The sequence below is a fragment of the Seriola aureovittata genome, chromosome 6, assembly GCF_021018895.1.
Source record: "Seriola aureovittata isolate HTS-2021-v1 ecotype China chromosome 6, ASM2101889v1, whole genome shotgun sequence".
In the NCBI taxonomy this organism is placed as follows: Eukaryota; Metazoa; Chordata; class Actinopteri; order Carangiformes; family Carangidae; genus Seriola; species Seriola aureovittata.
The window spans coordinates 10,785,577-10,813,059 of record NC_079369.1 but is presented as its reverse complement, the minus strand read 5'-3'; the positions used below and the strand labels follow the sequence as shown (position 1 = coordinate 10,813,059).

At 40.8% G+C, this 27,483-nt stretch overlaps 1 protein-coding gene across 2 annotated transcripts in view; it reads left to right on the top strand.

Annotated features, from left to right (window-relative positions):
- The window catches only part of tle2b (TLE family member 2, transcriptional corepressor b), a 77,934-nt gene that overhangs the window by 33,114 nt on the left and 17,337 nt on the right, over positions 1 to 27,483 (top strand). Inside the window, exons 5-9 of one of the 2 annotated variants that reach the window (XM_056378350.1) lie at positions 17,590 to 17,652; positions 19,602 to 19,676; positions 21,712 to 21,889; positions 23,301 to 23,317; positions 26,516 to 26,656. In XM_056378350.1, the coding sequence (XP_056234325.1) occupies positions 17,590 to 17,652; positions 19,602 to 19,676; positions 21,712 to 21,889; positions 23,301 to 23,317; positions 26,516 to 26,656 (474 nt within the window). Of the gene's footprint in view, positions 1 to 17,589; positions 17,653 to 19,601; positions 19,677 to 21,708; positions 21,890 to 23,300; positions 23,318 to 26,515; positions 26,657 to 27,483 lie in introns of both variants that reach the window. The other variant, XM_056378349.1, reaches the window with a different exon arrangement.

The following is a 27,483-nucleotide window of genomic DNA, read 5'->3' as shown; positions in this document are numbered from 1 at the left end:
TCCTCCTCCTCCTCCTCCTCTTTCTCCCCCCTCCAGCTTCCTCCTAACATCCTGTCGAGATCACTGCTATTGCCTCTCTCCCCTCCTCTGTCTCTTTCTCTAACGCGCGCTCTGTCATTATCAGTGGCTGGGTCATCTCATGTCCCGGCATTAATTGAGCTGTAACAGTAATCCCGTGCCTTCCTTCCTTTGAGCCTCTTTTGCGTTTTTCTTTTACTCTCTCTCTCCATCTCTCTTTCACCCCCCACCCCCTCCCCCATTCACTGTCTTGATCTCCTTCATTTCCTTTCTATTTCTCTCCCTTCTTTTCTCCTTCTGTCTCTTTCACCTTTGCAGATGATTGTATCTGAACTATATGAAAGCATAAGAAAGCTAACCCCCCCCTCCTCTAAGCTGCATGGATTCATTGAACCACACACACATGCATGCACATGCCACATTATCTCACTTGGTTCACTTCCATTATCATATAATATCATATATATACTAGCTGTATCCCCAGGAGGAGCTAGGGAAGCTATAAGGACTTTACACTGCTCTCTGTGGTTGTTCTATATTCATTGATATAGCACTTCTGGGGCCTGGGTAGTTATTGCCTGTATCCCCCGCTATGTGCAGAGGCACAACATGTATATTCAGTGACTTTGTAATTCAGGCATATACTGTGTCTGAATTACAGTGCTTGGCAGAGGGCAGCTTAAAGATATGATGATGATCTGTATGCGTGGTGAATAGATTGAAGCAGGTTTTGTATTGACAGCTGATTCTTGCAATAGGATAACAGGATGATGGCGGGAGGTGAGGAAGAATAAAGGCTTTGTTAGACTCATGTCCAGCAAGATGCAGCGGCAACCCAAAAACTTGTGACCAGATAGCAGCCTGGGAAAATATTAAAATATGGAAGGCAGGAAGTGAATGAGATATGATTTTTCTTCCATCAGCAGTTCAACTTCAAAGGCCCATTAAGCAAGGCACAGAGCCCACAGCTTTTCACTGCTAGTAAGAAGACAACCGCAGCAGTATCAAACAGCAGCTAAACATTCTTCTCTATGATCAAAATGCTTTTTTTTTTTTTTTTTGGTGCATGTCAAATAGAGGTCTGCATAAGAGTAATCTTGTTATTTAATTTTTTATAGAATTTAAATGACATTAATACAGGGTTCGTAAAACAGTTACTTTTTGACATAGATATCGTGAAACATGGTGCATAAAGATTAATAATAATAATAATAATAAATAAATAAAATTCTAACTCAAATATATGGAAGTGAGAAATTCATTTTACAATAGAGAGGGAGGGAGTGTTCTGTGCTCAATCACTGGTGCTCTGAGCTAAGTTTTCATCAGTCCTTGTAAAGGTCCAAAAGAGCTCCCAAGGGACTGTCCCATCTTCCATGTTCCCCTTCAGTCTATTAAGCATAGACTCATAAGATGCTATCACCACCATGGCATTCATCCAATCCCTCAGGTCCGGTGATACAGCAGCTTTCCAATGTCTTAAGATAATTCTGGAGGCTGTAACCAATCCTACCACAATAACAGAAAATATCGCTGCACCTGACCAGAGACTTAGGAAGTCCAAAACTTTAATCCAGAATGGCTTTACTAATGCACATTCCCATATACAGTGCAGGAATGTTCCTACCTCCATTTTACATTTCCAGTATAAATTATCATTCATCAGTTTCATTCTATAAAGTCCATAAGAGTAATCTTGAAGAAAAAATAGGGAAAAGGACCTGAGGATAGTCAGAACTAATCTGAATAGACCTGGGCGTAATTAGACCCCATCCAAAATGTGGTCAACTTGAACAGTCCCAAACAGAGAAACATCAATGCTGGCAGCAGGATGATGTGCCACTAATTAAAAAGCAGTCCCATTCAATAAGAGAAGCAATGCATGTCATTTTCCTGCACTTCATGGTTCACTGTCTCTGTTTCTAGTCAAAAAAGACGTTTTATCCTGTGATGTTTGCATCCAAGTCTGCTTTGGATCCACTCAGATATTAGATATATGGACACAGATCCATGACTTTCAGCACAGGTCTCGGTTGCTAGTTAGAGTTAGTAAAGTTAGTAATGGTCTGCATAAGCTTGCTGTGATGATTATTTGTCTTGACAGTTTAAGGGAAAAGAATTTTTGCTGCAGTTCAGACATTTCGGCTATTTGTTTCGTTCCGCCTGTTAGAGCGGGACAACTTCCCTAGTTATTAATCTTATTGGTACATAATGTTTTTTTGGGACCTCATAATTTACAGCATAGCTCCTCCCACCTTCACCCCGACCAGATGTCTAATCAGCCCAAGTAATTAAAAACTCCTGAATGGATGTTTAGAGGCTTTAACACTTGAGGAAACTGTTACACACAGTTAGCTGTGTAGCTGCTAACTGTGTGTAACCCAACCTAACCTAACTGCAGCAGGTATGTTAAACTGATGTTTTTTTTGTTTCAGTATGCTAAAGTGAAAGCAGAAGACCCATCATTTTTTATAACAAAATATCAATAAACTTGTTAACATATATATATATATATATATATATATATATGCTGTTTGGAAGAGAAAAATGCCTTGCTCTCTACCAGGAAAGCATCTTTTACAATGACACTGAATTATGTCACAGTGTTTGCTTATGGTTTGTATGTACAGGTGTGATGCACACTATTTTTACTTGCTGGCCTAGCAAACTGAAATGACCTTGGGGGTGTAAATGGTAACACATTTCTTTCATCTTATCTTGTAGTGAAATGTGTATTTTGCCATGTGCACGTATACTGTTCATCTTGGTAGTTTCAGAGGTAATGGGTGTATTCAGCAGTAGGGTCCATTATTTCTTTGCTGGGATAGTGTCCCCAGTAAACCCCTGGGGCCAGGAGGGAAGTTACTGTGGCAGCATTTCAATAACTGCCTAGGTAAGTGTTTCTCAATGACTGGGTTGGGACCTGACAGTGCATCACAAAAAGTGGTCAGATGACTGTAAGGCTACATCCTTACACTGCCGCTGTATATACAGCATACCACCTTCCTATCAGAAATAAACACCACATATCAGTGTCTTAATTTTACCTGGAAAAAAACAGCAGTGCATGAAAAACACATGTTGCATCATATAGTTACTCTCCTCCTCAGCAGTCACTCCACAATCTTATCACTGGAAACAGGAAAATCCTGTCTTTGACTCCAATTTGGATGACTCTGTGTTGTTAATTCAATATGATTATGCGTGTACAATGATTACCGCTTTTAGGTGTGTATAAATGTCTCCCTGATTTATTTAGAAATCGATATCCCAAGGAACCAAGTAGCAGGCTGTCTGAGTCAAGCCTGTGTGGTTGGCTGATTGAAATACTGTGGATTTAAAAGGTTAAAATCCTTCAAACAAGATGTGCTTTTTACATAAGGTTACACATTGAGCTGTGACACCAATTTATGTTTGCAGGAGAAATTCTTGATGTTAGGAAGCTGCTAGGGAGCCTGGATTGTTGCACATTTGTTTGCATTTTAGTAGCTTGATACAGCAGGATGCTAGGCAACAAGGATTCTGGGCAGCAAGGGTGCTTTATTAGAGATTAGACAACAGGAACCTGGAGAGGTCTCTGTAGTTGAAAGCTGGGTCACAGCTGAATTTGTATAATAGTGCTATAAAAGCTATCTAGGTGGATAGCACACATATTATCAATGTCGAATGTGTACTTTTAGAATATTTTTATTTTATCAGTTAAACTTACAAAAATACAACACAGTTGCAATAAGAACCCAATATCCAGTTGAAGAATACAATACTTAGGTTAAAGTATTCACTGAGATGGCAACAAATGCTAACACAGGAGTATTTGAAAAGTTAAACATCAAAATAACGGATATAAAGTGTCCACAATCCCATTACAACTGACAATGATGGAATTATCAGTGTTGATTAGAGAAGAAAAACAAAACAATGACTAATTGTCTTTTTGCTGGGTTTCATTATTAGCCCTTGTTGCATTATGTATGTAAGTCTTTGACAGCTGTATTTAAAGTGTCCAAATCATATAAAAATCTCAATAAATGAGTCAGTCGAATGTCAGAATATTGAAAGTCTTCTTTGACAAGATCCTTTTAACAGAGGTACTAAGTCCAGTAGATATTGAGGTTCGATGTGAAAACTGGGTTTTGAAATTCAAATGAAGTTTACCAACACTTTTACCCCTGTACTCTGTGTGGGTACAAGTCACCGTACAGTTCCTGTAACATGGCAGCACCACTTGACATTTTCAAAATAATTCTGTCTCATTTAGATTCAACCAGAGTAGGAGTATAACCTGTAAGCCTTAATGTCTTAAATTGTGTTGTCCTGTTGTTCTTTCGCTATTGATCTCTCCTTAACATTCCCATGTGTCTGCCCATGTTACTTCATCTTTTAAAGATTGAAGGCTTTGTTCAAGAAGTGTCACAAATACTCTGCATCCATGTTATAAGCAAGGAAAAGTTCTCATTCTTTTACCTTTTTTTAAAAAAAAATTATTATTTATTTATTTATTTATTTTTTACAGTGAATTAAATATTTAGCCATAAAATATCATGTATCAAATATCACCTCCAATTTTTTGATCATGAATAAAGTTTCAGACCTGTAAGAATCTGAAAAATGTGAATAATTTTTTTAGCATGTAAATGGCCCAGAATTGAAATTCTTTTGGGGGTTTTTTTTTGGGGGGGGGGCATTTTTGCCTTTATTGTGATATTATCAATAAGGGGGAGACAGGAAAGTCGGGGAAAGCGAGAGAGGGGATGACATGCATCCTATGTGGTACGTGCTCTACCAGGTGAGCAACTGAGACGCCCTCCAGAATTGAAATTCTTGTACCTTTCAATGTCAGTTTAAAAAAACGTTTAAAAAAAAAAAAAAAATCCTCCATAATAATTTAACAGGCAGCATCCCATTACTGGAAGGTGACAGTGTCAGCATGACCTTGAGTGAAGCTCTTGCTGGTTACTAATTTTAAGCCATTTAGGATAATAACAGCATGAGATGAATGCCTGGAAATTAGCAACTGGTAATTGATAAAGCCAAACATAAAACACCAACACAGGACTGAGATAATACACATTATATTGCAGAATACTTGGTAGCCAGGGTTCTTACTTAAACCAGTGTTCTTCTTAGTCACCTTGCAAAGCCTTGGGTCTTGAAATCAATAGTGGTCAGGATATTATTGAAGGCGTGTTAACCTTTCAGCAATAGCATACTTTCTGTATGCTACAATAAAAAAGAAAACAGCTTTAGGTAAGCATGTCAAGTTCACTCTATAGACAGGATATTGTAAGGGTCAGTCTCAGCATATATATAGCCTTTACATACTGTATCAGAATACTAGATAGAAAGACTGCGCAACTCACAGACCAGGCAGGATATTATAGGAAGCTGTGTTTGATAGTCAGGATGCTCGGCAGCCAGACTGTTTCCCCTGTGGACTCCTGAGGACAGATGAAGCAGCTGGCTGTCCTTCCTTCCTGCTCCCTCCTTTCATTTCACCACCGCACATATGAGGCTGAGGGTGTGGGAGTATGTGTGACTGTCTGTGTGTTTTTGTGTGACAGAAAAGAGAGAAGTCTTTCTTGTGTGCTCTTGTTGTGTACTATAGTTCATGTCATTTTGCAGACAATGTTGATATTTTCTCTGTCATAGAAATAAAAAATTAAAAAAGCATCTTTAAACCGAGCTGAAAAGAAAGTGAAAACTGAAAGAGAAAACGATGTGAAAGAGTGAACATAGTGAAGAAAGACACTGAGAAAATCAATAACACAGAAACAGGGTCTGAGGAAGATTAAGACGGAGTACAAGCAGAAGAGGGAAATCACATGAGAGAATGTTTATCTGTTTGCGTTGCATAAAAAAAAGTGTGTGTGCGTGCGTGCGTGCATGAGCTTATCCTCTCGCCTAATTAGCCTGGGCTGTCTAGCCTTTTTATGCATGTGTTTGTGCACGTGTGTGTGAGCATGCATACGTTGGTATATTTGGCTGAAGTTGTGACCTGAATCCTCATCTCATTTGGGAGAGGGTAGAGAGTTTAACGAGAATGAGAAAGAGAGGGAGAGGCATGCCTTCATTTTCAACTCACCGCTTTGGTTCATAATAGGATTGGGCTTCTCTCCTTTTTTCTTTCTCAATCTCACTCTTTCCATTCCCTCTGTCTCATATTTTTTCTCTCTTGCGTTTCCACCACCCAGTTGGTCCATAATCTCACAGTTGTGGTTTGAGTAGTTTTTTTTTTTTTTAACTGGTTTCATTTAAAGGGCTGGATTAGGACGAGGCTGCATATGTGGGTCAACTATAACAGGCTTTGGAGAGGTCAAATGACTCTGTGTTTATAGTATGTGTTTGCACTCTCTCTGATCAGTGGTCTATGCAGTCCCTCTTTGCACATGTAGCATCTGTGCTGTGTGTTTGTATGTGCAGCTTTGATGTCTCTCCCTCGCTTTCCTTCTCTCACTCCCTCTCTTCATGCCATGTGTGTGTGCCTGTGCATACATGTGTAACAGAGCTCGTTTGTGAATAACAAGGCATAAAGAGAGAGCAGGATTGAGTGTGATATAACCCTTTAGGAATGATAGAAAATGAGTTGAGGAAAGGAAAAACAGTGAAAAAAAGAGAGAGAAAAAGATGAGCTGAGAAAACGAGTGATTAAATTCCCAGGGAGCTAGCCTTTTAGAGTAATAGCTTTGTCACTCTGGCAGAGGAGCTCTGAGTCGCTACACAGACTGTATTGGGTGTGTGTGTGTGTGTGTGTGTGTGTGTGTGTGTGTGGTGTGTGTGTGTGTGTGTGTGTGTGTGTGTGTGTGTGTGTGTGTGTGTGTGTGTGTGTGTGTGTTGTGTGTGTGTGTGTGTGTGTGTGTGTGTGTGTGTGTGTGTGTGTGTGGTGTGTGTGTGTGTGTGTGTGTGTGTGTGTGTGTGTGTGTGTGTGTGTGTGTGTGTGTGTGTGTGTGTGTGTGTGTGTGTGTGTGTGTGTGTGTGTGTGTGTGTGTGTGTGTGTGTGTGTGTGTGTGTGTGTGTGTGTGTGTGTGTGTGTGTGTGGTGTGTGTGTGTGTGTGTGTGTGTGTGTGTGTGTGTGTGTGTGTGTGTGTGTGTGTGTGTGTGTGTGTGTGTGTGTGTGTGTGTGTGTGTGTGTGTGTGTGTGTGTGTGTGTGTGTGTGTGTGTGTGAGAGAGAGAGAGAGAGAGAGAGAGAGAGAGAGAGAGAGAGAGAGATAGCAGCTATGTGTGCTACCATGTTCTGTGACCACTGCTTGAATTGGAACAAATAAGGTGCCAGCACTCTGAACAAGCAGCTGCACAGCATGTGGCCTTTATCTTGGTTAACATATGCAGATATGTGTGTTGTACATCTGAGTGTGAAATCTATTGCTGTATGAAAGTGCACATGATGTCATGAGGAGCATATGTGCAAGCAATTACTTTTGAAATAGTGAAATATATTAAATTGCATTTACAGTTAGAAAGGAAAGGTTAAAGGATAACATTTGTTTTTGCCTAGCTAGCAGCATGGCTCACAGCGTGAGATTGTTGGTCTGTATGGACAATTGGTCCATCACTTTGTTCCAGACTGAAATATCTCAACAACTATCGCATGGCTTGCCTTGAGAGTTTGTACAGATATTCATAGTTTCTACATGATGTATCCCAATCCCCTGAATTTTCCTCTTGCGCCACCATGAAGTTTGTGATTTTGGGCGAAACGTCTCAACAATTTTTGAAATTTGGTTCAGACATTTATGTTTGTCTAAAAAATAATCATGTTAGTTAATCATTTAACACAAGACCTCACTGTGCCTAAGTACAGTCTTCCTGTGTACATTAATAAATTTTAGCAAGTAGGTTTGTAAGACGTGTTGAAAAGATTTCATCACTTGGTCTTAGTAGTTATCATAATAATGACTCACACTATCATGGCAAGGCCATGATGCGTAGGTCATGTTTCCAACAGTGAAGGCAAATGAAATGTCATTTTGAAATATAGAGGCTAACCATAAAGAGGCGATGCTCGGTGTTATCACAGATAGAACCGCCTGTACCCTTGGCGTGATTTGCACTGCAGCAAGCAACTGAGGTTAGCACCAGGGAACGCTGCAGCAGCAGCTGAATTGAGAGAGTCAAACATCTCTCCTTACTCTATGTAAGTTCCTCAGAGTTGGAGTCTTATTTTCCTCTTGGCATTCTGAATCCATTTTCTACAAGAATGTTTTGACTTGGTTGTGTTTTTAGTCAGACAGTTTTGCATTCTGTACCTGCGTTCACTAGGACATAGGGGTACTTCAAAAGGAATATGAGTACCAATGTGGACAAAAATCAGATGTTCCAGTACTCGGTGTGCAGTCCAATTCAAGCACTGCCTGTGACATTAAAGCAAATATGACAAAGTGTGCTGTCCTGCACCATAGTGTGTGCATGCTCTAGCAACTCTCACACACAAAAACAAGGAGATATGTAATAGTGATGTGCGATGTGCACATCTTTGGTTTTGCATGCATGCATACAGTGCAGCTGGCTTTGCCACTCTGGCTACTTTGTGTCTGATTGCATTGCGGGTGACATGAGTTTGAAGCCGTATGCAGTCTGTCAATGCAAGCTGGTGAGCTGGCACAGTGTGAATATGACTAATAGCTTAGTGTATAATATAGCCTGAGAGAGAGAGATTTAGATGGTTGTACAACTACAACCCCAAGTGTTATGCACAGATTTTGTGTCTCACAGTCACATGCTCTAGAAAAATTCCCTTGGAGTACAGTATGTGTATTTTTGCATGTGTATTTGTATATTGAGGCATGTGTATGGCCCATGCATCTGTGTCCTTTCATATATGCATGTGTGTAAAGTCATTATTAGAACATGTCTGTTAGTGTGCTGGATATCCACCTCTCTCTCTCTGTGTGTGTGTGTGTGTGTGTGTGTGTGTGTGTGTGTGTGTGTGTGTGTGTGTGTGTGTGTGTTGGTGGAGTAGAAGTGAGCTGTCTGTGTTTTTCATTCTAAATATTTCTACTGTCTGGTCTGCTGCCTATCTTGTATTGGTTCTGCACTGAAGGTTGAATCTGTGTCTTTATGTGCGTGCACATGTGCTTGTTGGTCTCATGCTGGGAGGCTCTGCTTGCTCTGCACACAGCTCATTGTATGTGTGTTCTCCTCTGCTCTGTTTGGATTGGTTTTCTGTGTGCCCTTGTTGCACGTGTGTGTGTGCGCGCGCTCATGTGTGCGTTTGGCATGGTTTTTGTGAGCATGATATTGTGTGTGTGTGTGTGTGTGTGTGTAGTTGTATTTGTGTGCACAATTTGTAGGGTGCATGTGTGTGTGCCTTTTAATGTTTTTGTGTGAGTGTGTGTTCCCTGTGTGTGCTTTGCTGCTCCCTCTTCCTCTCTCCCTCTCTCTCTCTCTTTCTCTGTTTCCCTTCCTCTCCTTCCAGAATAGAGGGGCCATCAATCAGAGGCAAGGGGGATAGAGGAAGGGAGGGAGGGGAGGAGGGGGTGAAGAGGAGGAGAGGAGTTGGCTCAGCGCCAGGGAAGAGGTGCTGGCACGCTGCCCAGAGGAGAGAGAGAGGGCGGAGAGAGGAAAAAACAAGACTGAGCAAGAAAAGAAAAGAGAGGGAGGGTGGAGGGAGATTCTGGGAGAGAAGCAGGGCAGAGAGACAGAACAAGAAGGAGAAAGAAATGAGAGAGAATGAGAAGGAGGGCAGAGAGAGAGAGCAAAAGAGCAAGGCCAAGTGCACTGAGGGAAAACAGAGCGAGAGGACACAGAGAGAGAGAGAGAGAAAGATACTGTGGAAGTGGAAAAATGAGCCAACAGAATAGAGAAAGAAGAAGGCTGATTGCATGGAGAGAAAGGGGAAAGGGGGGGTGGTGGCATTAGATGAGAGAGAGGAAGCAGGAATGGCTGTTTTCATTGTGCTCTATGCCCGCAACCCCAATCAGTGGGTGATTAGTACGTCATTGGCTACAAATATTTACCTTAAACTGTTCACAGAGGGGAGAGCAGTCCAATTAGAAAGCAGGGGACAGAGATAAGCTCCAGGATTGTGTGTCTGTGTGGGTGTGATATGTACACACCCTCTGACTCTTGAAAATAAAGGAGGGTAATCTGCAGCCGTACACACAAAGTGTAGTGAGGTGGTGAGGCATTGAAACATACAGCATGGCTATGTCCAAAATCACTTCATGTACACTACTTTATGCAACAACAACAAAAAAATCATATAAACCAATGTTTCACCTTTGGATGTGAAAATGAAAGTAAACCTGTCAGTAATGAAATTAAAATGAAGTCCAAAATCTTTATTTACTACTCAGTATAGTGTGAACAATTGAGTGTATAGCTGCCACTAAATGTTATTTTTATTATCAAATAATCTGCCTGTTTTGTTGATTCATTGTGTGGTCACCATATCCTAAAGCCTAAGGTCATGTTGTTAAATTGCTTGTTTTGTCCAAGCAGCAGTCCAAAACCCCAAAATATTAAAATTAATGTGTAACAATAAGAAAAGCATTAAATCCTCACAAGGGAAAAGCTGGAATTGGGTAGTGTTGGCATTTTTTTGTTTGAAACATGACTCAAAATTTAATCCGTTATTTCTCTTGATCCGATAATCAATTAATTAATTAATCGTTTTAGTGCTATTTGAATTTTTATTGAAATTTAAATAAGGAATGATTGAACAAGGAAGTGAATTTACACACAGCTTATGACTGCTGTCCTATCACACATGAACTACTGTCATGCAGGCACACACTTACAAAATTTCACACTGATATTTAAGGCATCTATTTGACAGCTTTTACCCAGAGTGCAGTAGTAGAAAAAGATTACATTTTGGATAATCAACCTTAGGATCAACCAGTTATAGGAAGTATAAAGGGGGCAGAGCTGTAGCACTCATCTCACCAAAATAATATTTTACAACTTTTTTTCTCTTTCAGGGAAAGTTGACTGGGCATGCATCCTTTTTTTCCATTAACATCATGCATCACCTTCTCACTGTGGCATGCATTCACTTTAAAGCTGTCTGATACAGCTGAAATCTTGGGCAGTTGGAGGTTAAGTACTTTGCTCAACCATCACTTATTCTGTTTCCCAACCTACTTCCAAGGATTCAAACCAGCAACTATTGCAGTAAAAAGCAAGTGAGGAGGTGCTAGACATAGGAACAGAGCAAGAGCTGAGAGAGATGGCAGAGACTTTTGTTGACGGTTATTAGAGTGAGTCGAGGGGTATCACTCGCACACACTGACAAACACACACACACAACACACACACACACACACACCACCACAGAGCTCCCTCATAAAGCTGGCTCGCTCAACCATAGTGGGACTCGGAGGCTGGCACAGCTGGCAGTGCCCGAGCACACTGGGCACCGTCTCCCTCCTCCTGTGCCAATCTCAACCCACGCTCATCACATTCAAATTCACCAAGCTTTATTGGCAAGATGAACACGGTCACTGTTGTCGGCGACATACTGGGAGACCAAATACAATGCTGATCTTTCACAGGGAAGTGGCTTCCCCTGTTGTTCCTGTTCAAGTTCAGTTTAGTGTCAGGAGTGAAATGTGTACAAGGAGAACGTGAGCTTGTTTTCTGTCAATTCATCCCAGAGATTGTCTGCATTTCTGGTCTTCATTAGAGCATATTACATATGAGCTTTGAGATATATCACTTTTTTACCTCTTACAGGCCTGCCAATAGGCAGCAGTTACACAACACAGGACGCCTTGTCATTGCAAGCATATGAAAGCAAACAGCTGGTGGGCAGATCCTTCTCCATCAAGACCCGCTTCCTCTAAAACAATCTTTGTCTTTGTCAGAACAATCAGACGCTGCCTCATTATTTGAGGAAAGTTCTACATGCAGATGCACCATTATGCCATCAGTCTGTGATGGCTTATTTTGTGAGCCAGTGTTTTTATTTTCTTTTGTAGTGTACCCACCTCCTCATCTCCCCACCTATCTCGTCTGTTTCTACGTCAGTTAGTCATTTTCTACATTTCCCAGACGGCCTTTTGACGGCCTTCACAGAACAGGCAGGAAACGTGTTGCATTTGTGCAATGGGTTAAACATGTGGGTGGAGAGAGAGCAGTAGCAATAGTGAGAGCAATTGCAAAATAAGTGCAGGAGAATGAATTTTTTTTTCCAGTCAAGAAAAATAGAGAATTATGGCTCTCATGCAAAGTGCAACTCTTGTCTCTGCACTGCATCCTGGTCCACTGAGCTAAGTGTAGAAATGGGTACTGCTGCCTCTTGTGCTGTGATGGATTTCCTCCTGATTAACAGGTGAATACAGGTGTTGGGTCAAGGAAAAAAATATTGCAGTGACACCAAATATGACCTTTACTTTGTATGTGTAAATTTTCATGATAATAAACTCTGTCAGAGGTTTTTTCTTTATAACATTGCATTATTTATGGTTGGCTAGTTACTGCAGGAATAGTAAAATTCATAGGTCACATTGGACCCTGAAAATTCATTGCCAAATCTTTCAGTACAGTCTACAACCTATTGCATGTCCCCATATATAAGCCATTTTCTTTGGTTAGTTTCCTGCAATTCAAGTACGGCCCTTGTGTTTTGCCTTGATATTACACACACACACACACACACACACAGAGGCTGTATTCTCATCACTCGTGCACACACTAGCTGTCTCCTGTACTTCGCTTCTTGTTACTTGTTGGAGCCACTGTCTATAGTGCAGAGGTTTAATGGAAGTATTTTAAGTACAGTCAATAGTAGATTCCTTATACCGTTAATAAATACATAGAGACATTATTTTAGACTGTATTTATTTATTATTTAAAATGTTGTTTTCCATGTTCCTTGGTAATATACTCCAGACAGTCTTAGTTACTGTCCTCCTTGCTTTAGGCTCATGGTATTCTAAGGGGAAGGAGTCTGTGGTAACAGCCAACCTTTCTGACCTTTTTCACTCGATAGAAACAGAGAGAGGAGCTGAAATCAAAATGCGTTTTACTACTAAGCAGCATAAAGTGATCACACCTGTCCTTCAATAGGCTTTCCTGTAACTAGACCAAATTGCTGCTCATTTGCACAAAGTTGAACTCTGCTCCACTTTCTACTTCTGCCAAGTTGTAAAGATCTATTTGCTTGCTTGATATGTGTTCTCTGTTGGGTCTGGTCTCTAAGTGATTGTTACCAGCCAAGACAGTATGACTGTAATTGTTTTTACCTTGTGTGTGTGTGTGTGTGTGTCTGTGTGTGGGTGACATCGTGGCAAAATGTGGTCCTGGAGACACCTACTGTTGCAGGAACTACCAAAGACGTGGTTTTAAGTACTTTGGCAGGTGTCTGTTTGTCTGTCTGTCTGCAAGATACGATCACAAAGCTTTTACAGGTGTATAATTAAGATCACAATGAAGGCAGAGTACTAAGTAGTCTGGTTTGAAATGAATCCGTACAGTTTTCTGTGATATTTATTGTTACTTGGGGAGTTTTTAGTATTATTTCTGTTTTTTATGTAATTTTTTTAGATAGATTTTTAGCTGACCTGACCATCCAAGAAACTCAATCAACATAGAAAATATGTAAACATTGTATTAATAGAGGTAATGGTGTTTTAGATTGTGGATATACTGTGTGTTATACTGATATGTGTGTGTGTGTGTGTCTGTCTGTCTGTCTGTCTGTCTTAGATTTTCAAACAGCTCAGGTTGTATCATTAAACAGAAACAAGGCACTGTGATCATATAAACGTTTTGCTAGTTGAAATTATCATCCTTTCAGTGATCTGACGAGATGACAAGCCTGTGCGTGCTGCCACTGTGTGTGTGTGTGTGTGTGTGTGTGTGTGTGTGTGTGTGTGTGTGTGTGTGTGTGTGTGTGTGTGTGTGTGTGTGTGTGTGTGTGTGTGTGTCCCTCAGGATCCGACAGCCTCTGGAACAAGCTGTCCTTGTCCTGCAGCTTATTCCTCCCTCTTCCTTTTCTTCTTCATTTCCATCCATCTATCTGTGTTTTGGAAAATGGTTTGATGGATTTTTGCTCTTCTATATGAAAAGATGTTGTGTTCTTCTTTCTCTCTCACCTACATTTTATCTCTGTTTCACGTAAAGCCTCTCTCTTTCTCTGCCTCTCTCTGGCCCTTTGCCAGTTGGCAGTGTATCTGCCCTCAAGTGTTTATTGACCAGCCCCCTCTCTTCCTTTGTATCTACCCATTCATTCATCCCTCCATCCGTTCATCCCTCCATCCGGCCAGGCTTTGCCAGTACTCCTTGGTGGCTGTGCTTTGGCAGGGCTGTGGAACGAGACTGTGCCGTGTTGTTTCTGACACCTGGCCCGACTCGGCCCGCTTCAGCCCAGCTCACTTTCACTCTTTTGTAAAACCCATCGGCTGATTGGCAACTTGCTCTCATAACAACATCCACTGCCTCGCAGCCAGAACATGGAGTTGGTGGCATGTTGCTGTGTTGCAGAAGTTGACTTATCAACAACATTTTGTACAAAAAATATAGCATGTACAAAATATACCACAATTTGAATAGTGCAACTTGCTTTAATTGATATTTTTTTAATATTAATGAAAGGATTTGGTGTAATGTGAGAGTTTCATGCACCTTTGGGTAGATTTCATGGTGCCTATGACAGGTTTCCCTTGTATGTTCCTACACAGAATAATGGGCAGCGTAGAACCTAAATATTTATAACATATGAAACAGAAGTGGAAGCTGATCCTAACATTTCTTAAAAATAAACCCACAAGCTTTTTTTTTTTTTGCCTGATTCTGTTTTTGGTTAAAATTATTCTTTAATTAATCAATATCAGAATTATAATTGATCCCTAGGAGATGCATTAATCAGTTAACTCATCTCTTCAGTACTGTGTGGACTAAAATTATTTCAGCTGTCTGATTTTTCTGCCGTTTTGTTATCGATTAAAAGTTTATGCTCTTGCATTTGCTGCTTTTAGTGTGTTCATGGTTTTGAGCAAAAGGTCTCTTTCTTTTGTAATGTTTGTTTCATCTTCTGTTACTTATATCTATTCAGTTAAGTTTGTTTATATAGCTTTACATCAAAGTCACGGCCTCCTTAGAAACAGTTAATGAAAGCGGCTTCCTAGACTGAACATGTTGAGGTCAGTTCTGTCGCAGTCTGCTCAGTTCTGACATATGGTCCCAGCATCAGTCCTGTCAGATTGGTTTTTATCCGGCCAAAACTGAGCCAGGTCATCTGAATTGATCTGTGGCCTGAGGATAACCTGTTGTGGAGTAGGAGGCAATCTGGTGTAGCTGCAGAGATAAAACTGAGAGGACAGTAGAGGATAGAAACTATGGTAAATCCAAGTGAGTTAAAGGTAAAGTGTCTAATGCATACCTTGTATTTACAAAGTTTTACCATTTGTGCCTAGAATCAGATGTTTTCTATTGTAGGTGAGTGGTCATCGATAGTGAACCTTCCTTCCTTTTTTTTTTTTTTGAATTTTTTTTTGAATTTTGCACCATTTCACAAGTTGCTGCTCATGTACAGCGATCCTGAAAGTCTCTATCAGGGTTTTGCAATTTTCTGATTAAATTGTTAGCAGATTGTGATGACGTGCGACAGATAGGAGATCCTTTCCCGGTTTCAAGACTTGAACCTCTGGCATGTGTGAAAAGAACCTGTTACGGTTACCTGTTAATAAAACGAACTGTGCCAGCTCCATGCACCATTGTTAGTCTCTGTTGGAATCATTATCAGTGTCAAGAATGACAGTATAGGCTGCATGCAGTCTGCCAACCATGTGACTGTCTTGTGCCTCATTTTATTTCCACCTGTAATCCAGTAGAAATTGGAGCAGAGCACCGTAAAGTATAATCAAGCAGACCAACCAGGATTTCAAAAAAGTGATACTAGTTGAATACAAGATGATTATTGCCGTGGGTTCATATAGTATAAACTTGAAGTTAAAGCAGTGAAAGAACGACAACAGGATGTCACAAACACGAAAATCTATTTCCAATTGTTAAAAACAAACAAAAAAACCCTATTCTCTTCTGCCATGTTCTTTTCTCTCACTTCCTTCTGTGTGGTCAGCAGACACATACAGACGTGTGTGCACGCGTATCACAAATACATGGCGGACTTTAGGTACAGACCACCAAACATACATATGCATACACTGAGACATGTATGATGTGATGAGGCTGTGTCTGTCCTTGGAACAGAGCTGTGTGTCTGATGATAGCTAGTTTATGAATTCATGATGAGACAGGCTATAACTGACAGGCTGGCTGATCGTGTGTGTGTGTGTGTGCGCGTGTGTGTGCATGTATGTATGTATGTATGTGTGTGAGTCCTCGTATGATGGCGCATACAGGCCTGTCAGTCGCTGCATTGCCCTCCTTCGCCCCCTGTGCTGTCTTTCTCTCATCCTCTTCAGTATCTTCAGGTGCCAGGAACATGTGTTAGTGAGGATAGAGGGATACAGAGAGAGACAAAGGGAGAAAGCAAGATAGGTGGAGGGAGGAAAGACCAAAAGAAATACGAGTGTGTCCGTGGTAATGTGTGACAGCAAAGTAACAAAGAAAAAAAATGAAGAAAACGACTGATGTTGAAAGAGGAACAAGGGCTGCTGAGGGAAAAGAGGGAGTATAAATTAAAACAGAGAGAAAGAAAGAATAATATAGAAAAATAGAAAGATGGGAGAAAACGAGACAAAGCGAGCCAGGGAGGGGAGGGAGATGAGAGGGGAGGGGGGGTGGGAGGAAGAGGATGAATAGGGTAATAATGGCTCAGTGTGAGAGCTGTTGTAGAAAAAGAGAGAACGGCTGAGTGAAGAACAGAACAAAATGAGGCTGAGGGCACTCAGACAGATAGAATTAGACACACCGCAGAGGTTCAGTGTGTGCATGCGAGTATGTGTGTGTGACAGGGAGAGACAGTGTGCGCTTATGTCTTTATGTGTTCATGTGTCCTTGTATTGTGTGTGCAGGCAGCTGTGTTCTGTGGATGGTTACTAGGTTTGCCACGTGTGCATGTTATGTGAATGTGTGTGCGAGTGTGTGGGATTGGTGGGGGTAAGAAAACCTGAGAGCAAGATGTTATTCACCATTTTCAGTCCAAGATAAAGCGTTTTTATAGATTTTACAAGTTTTAGGAAATGGACAAATGTAATGGCACTTTGTAGCCGGCTGTGACAGGTGGGGAGCTTGAGAGAGAAATTCTCTGAGGTTTCCTGCTCTTTGTGAATGTGTTTGTTTGCTCATATGTTTTGTGTGTGTTTGAGAGCGGCAGAGGAAGATGGAAGCGGTAAGAGAGTGCGAGGCCGAGCTAAATGAGAGTGTGATGGTGCTTAAAGACCAGATGATGACTGGAGCTCTAATGCTGCCTCCATCCTTCCACCTCTGCTGCTGTTCACTCCCACATTTCTCTTCTCTCAGTCTCATAGAGTTGTCACCGACAGAACTCCTCGCTCATTAAGAAGGTGTTTTTAATGCAGCGAAGGCTTAATGTGCTGTAGAGGTGCATCATATGCTCTGTGTTCATTGTGTACTTGTTATCTTATGGTATGTGACTTGATATATATATCCTTTCTCTCTCCTTCTGTCTTCTCCCTCTCGTTTTCTCTCCCTTTCCATCACAGGCAGAGATTGTCAAGCGTCTCAGTGCCATCTGTGCTCAGATCATCCCTTTCCTCTCTCAAGAGGTAAGTGTCACTACTGCCAGACACACACGCACACACATATTCAGGAGAGGACTATTCACACATCAGACTTTAGTCATATTTTCTTTGCAATCAGAGTAATAAATAAATCTGAATATATCAAATATAGCACATCATGTAAAAAGGAAAATATAAATGCAGGAGTTCCTGTTCTACTGAGAAAAAAAAGATAACGTGTGCATCAAGTAAATGTGCTCAAGTTGAATGAAATGTGCAAAAGCAAATGCCTGCCAGTGTTGCAGTGTAACACAGTATTACTGTAAGAAATGTTGCTACTGTAGTTTCAGATGTTCAGCTTTTGTTGTAACTGCGTCAGACAGTTAATTCAACTTCATGGTCAGTTTTGAGGCTGTAGTTTGTTTGTGGTGATTTACATTTTTGATATCAAACATGCACTAGTTCTGATTTACCATATAGATTCTTTGATTGATAGAAATCTTTTGAATATTAAATGATTCTGCATATTAATGACAACACAGCTCATTAGCTTTCAGCGTTCCATCCTATTTTATTGCAAGCTGCTGCAATAAGTCACCCTCTGTGTTTGAAAAGCGAAACCAGGTTGAAATGTTGGCAAAATCTTGGCACAAAATAGAAGTGAGAGTACAAAGTATCAGCATGAGAGAATGATTTGTGTCTTGTGCAATCAGATTAATAAAAAGTCTCACACAACATAATGTCATAGCCATGAAGTATGTATATATTTCAATCATAAATATTCTCATTGTGATTTACTATTGTGGCAAGACGACCACCACATCAGCTGATTATCAGCTGATCTTTGTGGCACCTATAATTTCTCATGGTGTGAACATGTGCTTTGAGTTCAACATGCTTCATATGTGGTCCTTTGTGTTTGTACCAAAGGATTCAAGAGGCACTGATAATGTACAAATTCCCACAGGTATCAGTGTTACTGGGAATGATAAAGGACTGCTTATTAAAGCCAACTGTACAGGATTTCATAAAGAGGGCTCCCAGACTTTGAGAGTAATAAATGCTATTGTTTTCAGAACATGTAGATCCAATTGTCTTAGAATTAAATATAGCCTTCTTATCATTCAACACATTATCACCAATTCTGCAAGCAGGCTTGACTTCTAGTAACTCCTACTTAAAGTTACTGTATATTTGATTTTGCATCTATTAAATACAGCCTTAAAAAGCAAGAGAAGCAGGATTATTGAAATTAAATATACTTATGTGATAGTTGCTCTGGCTGCGGGCATGAAGACGACAAAACAGATTAAATAGGAGTGAGTATATTAGTTGTGTTATTCCACTGTGCTTGTACTGTACCTGAGTGTGCAACGGTTTGTGTGAGTGTGTAGATTGGAGTACAAATCTGCAGACACGCTTCTTTATGTCTGTGAGTGTGAGTGTGCTCTCTGGAGACAGGAAGGTCAGAGCTTTGTCAGTTTGATCAATATTGACAGTGTGTGTGTGTGTGTGTATGTGAGCACTGTTGCACACATGCATATTTGCATTTGTGTGACTGATTACATTGGGATTTTATTTAAACAGAAAAGGAGTTTTTTGTTAGTTTGCTATTGAGCGTGTGTGTGCGTGTGTACATTTGTACGTATGTGAGGGCACACACATCTGTGTATGTGTCTGGCTATACATACTGTACAGTGTGTGTGTTTCTGCTTGAGTCACTTACATCAATGTGACTTTTACATCGGTTGTGTGTACATTTACATTTACATTTATACACACTGTACAAGCTGAGTTTGGTTGGTTTAACACTTTTCCCCAAGTTTAGTTCATGTGAAGGTTCCTGCTGCGTAATTACTGACTGTACATGCAATAACCTAACGGTGCCTTTCATCTGTCTGTGTGTGTGTGTGTGTGTGTGTGTGTGTGTGTGTGTGTGTGTGCGTGTGCGTGTGCGTGTGCGTGTGCGTGTGCGTGTGTGTGTGTGTGTGTAGCACCAGCAACAGGTGGTCCAAGCAGTGGAGAGAGCCAAGCAGGTCACCATGGCAGAACTCAACGCCATTATCGGGGTGAGTCGCCTCCATTCGTCATGACAGCACAAACAAAAACACACATACACACATTAAATAAGCATGTTACCAGCTGATTACATGATTTCAACACTGGTATATAAATATGTAGATCAGAAAAATTGATTATCAAATAGGTGAGGCTTTAATGAAAACATCGCCCAAGGTGTTTAATTTTCTCTTTGTGCATCAGATGTCAATGTTTATGTTGGAACCTTTGATAGCATGCTATGAATTAACATGGCTAATGGATAATTTCAAAGTTATTCTAAATTAAAATTGTTCTCTGAAGGATTATTTTTTATGTGGACACGTTTTCAGTATTTATGTTCACTGAGTGAGTCAACCTGTTAAAATCTGATATTAAGAAGCATCTCATCCAGAGTGTGTGGTATGTTCCTAGTGTATAAATCCAAATGAATAAGTTGTGGCAGAAGCACTGCAATGTTGCCTCCTGTTTGACAATTTTATTGGATAGTGTTATCAGTTTTGGAGGATGTAACCGAACATACCAAGATGTAATGAATCACTGCTCCCAGTAAAATCTCATGGCTCCTGGTAGGTCAACTATTAGCAGAGAGAACGCGTAGGGCTTAAACATGGTAGGTTTTATGTGGGAGCGAATTGTTTAAGAAGAGACAGAAGTCAGTGATTGGTATCAGATCAATCAATTCTAATGAGACTTAAGCTTTTCAAGCACAGATTACGTTACTGTGACTACATACACAGTGTAACAAAATATGTACATTAACTATAGAGTTACAACACTCAAAATATACTCACTGTATACTCACGTTTAATAGTGCATGATCATCTGATCACCAACGTATTATACACATACTGTATGTCTTTATGTGTACACACATACAGACACAGTGATGCTCCCGAGTGTCATAGTAGATGGGGCTTTCCAGAGCTTGTCAGAGCACTGATCACATTACTGTCTACTTAAAGCCCTTTGTTCCTCCCAGCACTACAAACACTGCTGTCGCTAAGGTGTGTGCGTGTGTGTAGGTGTGTGTGTGTGTGTGTGTGTGTGTGTGTGTGTGTGTGTGCGTGTGCGTGTGTGTTTAACACACCAGCCTGACAAAACAACACATGAAAACACATCATAATGCTCCCCTCAGGATAATAGCCTTTCTTTATCTGTAGCTGCTCTCTTCTTTGCTCTTCACTTTCTCTACCCTCATCTTTCTCTTTTTCCTCTTTCTCTGCCTCTTTCCCTCTCCTCTGTCTGGATATTCTCACCCCTCCTTTTGTAATCTTTTATCATTTTCTACCTCTTTCATATCTCCTCTCCCATTGTTTTTGTTATGTCTTATCTTTTGCTCTCTATGCTACACACTTTCCTTCCTGTACTCATTTACCCTCTCTCCCTATTTTCTCTCTCCCGTTCATCTAATTCTTCTTCACTTTTCACTGCTTCCACCACAATTTCCTTCTGTTCCTTCCCATCGTTTACTCTCTGACTCAAACATTTTCTTCCCTCTCTTTTACCCTTGCTGTTTTTTCCCATGGCCTCTTTCTCTCTCTTTTCCTCCTCCTTCTTTCATAATAAATCCCATTCATCGCCTCACTCTTCTTACTCTCTGTGCTGCTTTCTCCCACTTCTTGGTTTCCATCTCCATTTCCCTTCCTTTCCATGTGTATCCCGAATATTCAATTTCCTTCTTCCCTCTGTTCCCTTCCATCTTTCTCGTCCTTGGTGTCCGTCTTTCTCACCTCTTTAATCCACTAATCTCTTCCACATCCTATCTATCTCTATCTCTCACTGTTGAGCTCTCCATGTGGATTTCATTATATCCACCTCCTCCATTCCTCCTGTCTCTCTCACCTCCAATTTTCCAAGCACTACCCCCACTTTCCCTAACTTTCTCCTTCTCCTTTCCCCTTTGTTCTTTGTCATTGTCTCTTGCTCATTTTCTATCCCTCTCTTTTTTACCCTGTCTTTTCTAACCACCCACCCCCCTTGTGTGACACCATTCCTCTCCAACCCCTTCCTCCCCGCTCCCTCCTTTCCCTGTGGCCACAGCAGCAGCAGCTCCAGCACCTGTCTCACCATGCCCCTGGCATCCCTCTGACGCCACACCCATCAGGCCTGTCCCTGGGCGCAGGCGGCTCAGGGCTCCTGGCGCTGACTGGGGCCCTGGGGGTCTCAGCTCACCTTGCGTCCAAAGATGAGCGCAACCACCTTGACCCTGAACATCTTCGAGGTAACCGACTGTGGACTTTTAATCCTTAATTTTATTCCTAAAATCAGGATTTAATGTTCTGGCATGGTAGTCTTAGAGAGCAAATCAGGATGAGCAACAGTAAAAAAACACTTTAACATTTAATCTCTCAAGCCTACTAATAAAATCAAATTAACAAAAACAAATACATGTCTCAAAAAACTGAAGACTGTGACTCTAGATCTACATGACTTACAATCAGTGGCAGCCTGCTGGCATTTACAAGAAAGCAGTAGAACCATGGTTTAAAGGCAATCCAAAGTTCATAGACTATTCTGATTGTTATTGGAGAAACTGCAGTAATTGAGAAGGGGAGTTCAATCGCAGCCCTAAAATATATCATAGTTGTTCTATAGTGAAAATCTGTGCTGTTGGTCTTGTTTCAGGTCAGTACAAAATGTTTCATTATTGAAAATCAATTACACCATTGAACATTTTAAGAAGATGTTTAGCAAATTCAATGCAAGTTATGTAAAGTAATAGACTCTGGGAAATCATCCATAAGAAATCAACAGATATAACGCATTCAATAACTCTCTTTTTTCTTCATGAAATGTTTCATGAAGTCCATTTGAGTGTTTATTTCTGATGTATTTATTTTATACTGGAATGGGCACAAAGCAGCAGTAACATAAACTTTGACAACAACAGAAGAAAATGAAGAAAAGCAGATTAACACTATACATCACTTGTGGCGGACAGCTTTTTTGTTATTTGTACAGCAACTCACCTTTTGGACTGAATTTGAACTTCCTTCCTTAGATTGCTGTCATAATATGGACAGACGTATTCACAGTGTTTGTGCAAATGCAGGAGAAATGCTTTCTCCCAATGAACTTTCATTCACCCCGATAGAATATCTTATCTTTGCGCTCTGTTTCAGGCATTGAGCCAAGAGAGACTTTCTCATGAATAAACTGAGCGCTAGAAAGGGAAAAAAAAGAAGGAATGAGTGAGAGTAGAAAGGGAGAGAGAGATAGAGAGATCAATGTGTTCATATTGGTGTATTAAGCATCTGTGTGAGAGCTTATGCATGTCTACAGCTGTGTGTGTTTCTGTTCCTACATACGAGACAAAGAATGAGTGAAAAGATAGTGAGCGTTGAAAGAGGCAGCAGGGGAAAGACAGCGAGCTTTGTCTGGTAGAGAACAGAGAGAGGGAGAGATAGAGAGGGGAGAGGACACCGGAATCAAGCACAATGGCGGGTCTGTATCTTTATTAGAGAGGAGCAGTCGTAGTTCAGCCTAACCTTGGCTGACTAGGGGACTGTTGTTATTATTATCAGGACTGACGTCAAACTTTCTTTCTTTCTTTTCGCCTTTCACTCCTCTCACTCTGTCTCTTCTCTCTACTCTGTCCTCTTTCCTCTTTCCCTTTCTCCACCCCATCCCAGAGGGAGCCCCCAGCAGGGTGAGTAGTTCTGTATGTGTGTACATTGATAAAGTGCTGTGTACACTCACATTTCTGTGTTTGTGCCTGTGTATGTGTGTGCGTGTGACAGTGATAAACTGAGGGAAATGGAGACGCACTGTAAAGTGGCCTCTAAAAAAGGCTATGTATTGCTGGAGCTCAGCCAGGACTAGCACAGCTCAACACCAGCACAATAGCTGCTCAGCACTATCAACCTTGAGCTTCTCAAGGTTTTCTACATCACACTAACATCTGAGCTCACAGCATTTCGCTGTTATCTGGAAGAAAGTACAAACTGAGTAAATGGATGAACAAGCAAGTGTTTGTTCATCAGCACCACAAATGTTCTCGTAATCTACAAGACTTACAGAACAAATGAAAGGATTAAAATGTAGTTAATGCCAAATGCTGCCCAAAACACTCCAGTTAGTGTCTGTGGAAAAAACCCCAACTCTTGCTCAGAATAAAGAATGTAGATTGTTCACATAAGATGTAGACAAGAGCAGGAGTTCTTAAGTATCTTAGGTCAAAGAGCCACCAAGTATTTTCCAAAGAGATAATGCCACTGAAATACATTTTGAAGATTCCCAACAGAACCTGATCGGCATTTTCCTTAGTTAATATAAGGTTTACATTTGCACTATTTCATGTAGTAAAGTGAAAACACTGTACCAGAAAAATAAAATATTGTTCATGCTGAATGGATGAACAGTCTGTGTAGGCCATTGATTAACCTTGTGGCCTATAGTATATAGTGTGGTGTTTAAGTGTTAAGCTTCATAATGTTTTAGTGCTGACACTTCAAAGACTGACACACACCTGACATCTAGAAGAATATGCTTTCACAATCTACGTATGCACTTACATATCTTTCCAAAAGTGTTTCCTAATGAAAATAAGTTTCGGTTCCCTCAGCCCGAAGATGATGGGCTTTTTGAGGTTTTTTTTTTTGGTTTTCAGTGAAATGCCTAAAATAAGGTCTGACAAGCTCAAGACAATATTATGTTTTATTCTACAGCATAAAATATATCACATGTACCCCACACATGATTTTTTTAAGCTTTTGTGTGTATTAGAAATGCAGTTGCTAACAGGTGGCTAAATGAGTCTACAGAGGTTGACATTAAACATCATCACGCTGAATATGAAAACCGATCTACTCACCGCTCCGCCTTTAAAGCCCTTTTGTGTTTATTCTCATACTCTAGGAAACTACTTACTTAGTAACTTTCTAAGAGGAAATCTTCTGTAGAAGAGTTATGTAAGTGCGCTAAATCAAATCACAAGTTGGAAGCTTTATTGGTGGAGACGTTGAGGTCAGGTTACCGTAATTGAGGAATTACAAAAAAACAATTCCATCATGAGACAAGTAAATACAACATGCAGTGAATCGTGAGAAGTATACAAGTGATCATCTTGCTTCACAGGCTTGTTACATATTTCTTCGCACTGTAGTTAAAAGTCCCCAATAATCGCCTGGAGAATTAATGCAGTACAAATCAGCTGATTGAAATTCAGTGGACGTCTATGGCTTGTCCTGTTCTCTCTCTCTCTGTGCATATTGTGCTGCTTTATGGAAGCTGTGTGAACACTTTCTTACTGTACTGGCTGCAATGTACAGCTGGCCTTCATCAGTGTAACTGTTGATAACACAGTGAGAGAGGAGGGAGAGGCCGGTGTTAGAGAGAGAGAGAGGAGGGTGGTTAGAGAGAGTAGAGTGAAATTGTAAAAAGGAAGAAGAGCGAGAATAAAGAGAAAGAAAAAACAAACAAAAAAATAGGTAGGTAAAGAAAATACCAGCAGGTCTTTGTTGTGGCTTTTATTGCAAAATGAAAATGATTTAAGAGCGCTACTGACTTTACTTTCCCTCCCTCTCTCTCTAGCCGCAATGAAACCCTAAGCATAATTTAATTGCCAAACAATGCTGATTGTTAAGCACCAGGAAAATAGTTTTCTCATGAGTTGAGGTTTGTGCTGAACTTAGCCAAGCATTACGGCATTTGGGAAGGGAGGGAGAGAAAGCAGGAGAGAGATGCATATCAATTGGCATTTGTCAGAGAACCCTGCACAAGTAAAACATGTTGGAATTTTAAATGGAGGGGGGAAAAAGGGACAGCGAGAGGAAGTCAGGAGAAGCGAGAAGAAGGCGGAGGAGGAGGAGGAGAAGAAGAAGAAAGAAGAGAGGGAAGTTTGTTGAGCTGCACTGAGGTCCATTGTGTGGTTTCTCTTCTCCTCTGTCCAGCGCTCCTTCCTGTCGGCCCCGTGGGCTCCTTCCTGTGTGACTCATTGGTGTGTTAAACCCTCACTGTTCTTGTCCTCCCCACATGGGGACAGAGAATGACAAGTGGCCCTTGCTGAACCTCTGGCCCCTGCCTTAATGCAAAAACAACACAATGCTTTGATCGGCTTTTCTGAGTCCTGAGCACCAGGCCTGGCTGCATTGTAAATATGCCTGCACAGCTTTATTGCCTAATAATGAGCGTCATATTTTACATGAGGACTGTTGTGTCCAGAGGAGAGCACTAATTAGCTTTATAGGCTGTCCCGTGTGCTTCCATTGCTGCGTCTAAACCTGTGCTTACGTCTGCTGTAGACTACTGAATGCCTGTGTGTGTGTGTGTGTGTGTGTGTGTGTGTGTGTGTGTGTTTGTTTGTATTATCGTATGTTTTTATGGGGCTTTCTGTTTATGTATGTGTTTCTTGTCTTTACCTGAACTTATGTTTACAATGTGATCGTGTGTGTGTGTTTGTACAATGCTAGGATTATAAAAAGATGTGTTTAATTATTTGTTTTTACATTTCTCTGGCAAACATGTATCCCAGACTAGGCTTGGAACAACATCCATAATTGGGCGACATACATAATTATATTATTGTATTTTATGTTTCAAGTAGAAGTAATGCTGCCACTAAACAGCAGTTCAAAGTTTTGTTTTTCACATGCCAAGGTGTACAGGGAGTACAGTGTACAGTAAACAAAGCAGTGAAATGAGGGTCAGACTCGGCAGCAGGACAATTTTTTCTTTTTGATATTATGAAAAATATTGCAAATGGCAGGAAAGATTGTGATATTCGATATTATCAAATTATTATTTTATATTATTCTTAGTTATTATTGCTAATCCAAACTTCCATTGTGTTTGCTGTGATAGCTTGAGAATTGTGTGTTCATACTTTTGTGTCCCTGTCTTTCTCCAGAGTAAGTCAGTGTCATCAACAGACAGTCAGCCCACTGAGGAGCGCCAGGGCCCTTCAGGAGGCTACTCCTCTTCACAGGGAGGAGCTGAGGCCAAGCGGAGGCGCTGTGACGACAAAGAGCCTCTTCCACCACACTCCTATGTATGTGTTTACATGAGTCATGAGGATGCCTGTGAGGAAACTGAGTAGATGCAGCAACAGACATAGAATACAAAAAATAACCATAAAGATGACAAGTGAACAAACAATGCTATTATTAGTTCACAGAAAGTCACATATACATAGTAGAGACATCATAAAGTGCATTTGTGTCCGTGTGGTTGTATGTGCGCATATGTGTACATGTGATATTGCCTATGACAATATAGGCCACACAGGGGTCGGGGCCCTGCGGCCAATTAGAGTTTTGTTTGGTTTGGATGGCTCCAATGGGGAAGAGCACGGAGCCAGAGGCGATGTAATGTCAGAGGGGAGACGGCCAAGGCAGATAGCTGTAATGAATTAGATGGCTGTGTGTTTGCAGTCTGGAGGATTGATTGACACCAGGAGTCTGTCTGTGCAAGACGGCCTCCAGCTAAATCAGTTTGGCATCCAAATCTTCCCATTAGTTCAGAGTGAGAACAAGCACAGATAGTTTCCACTTTCTGAATGTTTTTCCTCTTTCTGTCTGTCGAGCCACATTACAGCTCCCATTTCTCTCTGCTTGCCTTTAGCTCTTCTATATCTTTCTGTCTCTTTATCACTGTCTCTCAGTTTCTCTACTTTTCCCTCTCACTCTCTCTTTTCCTTTTTATTTCATTTCTCATTTCTAAATGTCTTCCTCTTTCTCTCTTTACTTTTTTCTCTTTCCCCTTTCCATTCGCCCCTCTCTGTGTCTGTCTCTCTCGCTGTCTCTTTCTGTATTTTTGTTTTAGGAATAGGCTGTAGACATAGCCCTGTTTTGGCTCTGTATAATTGGGTACTGATGT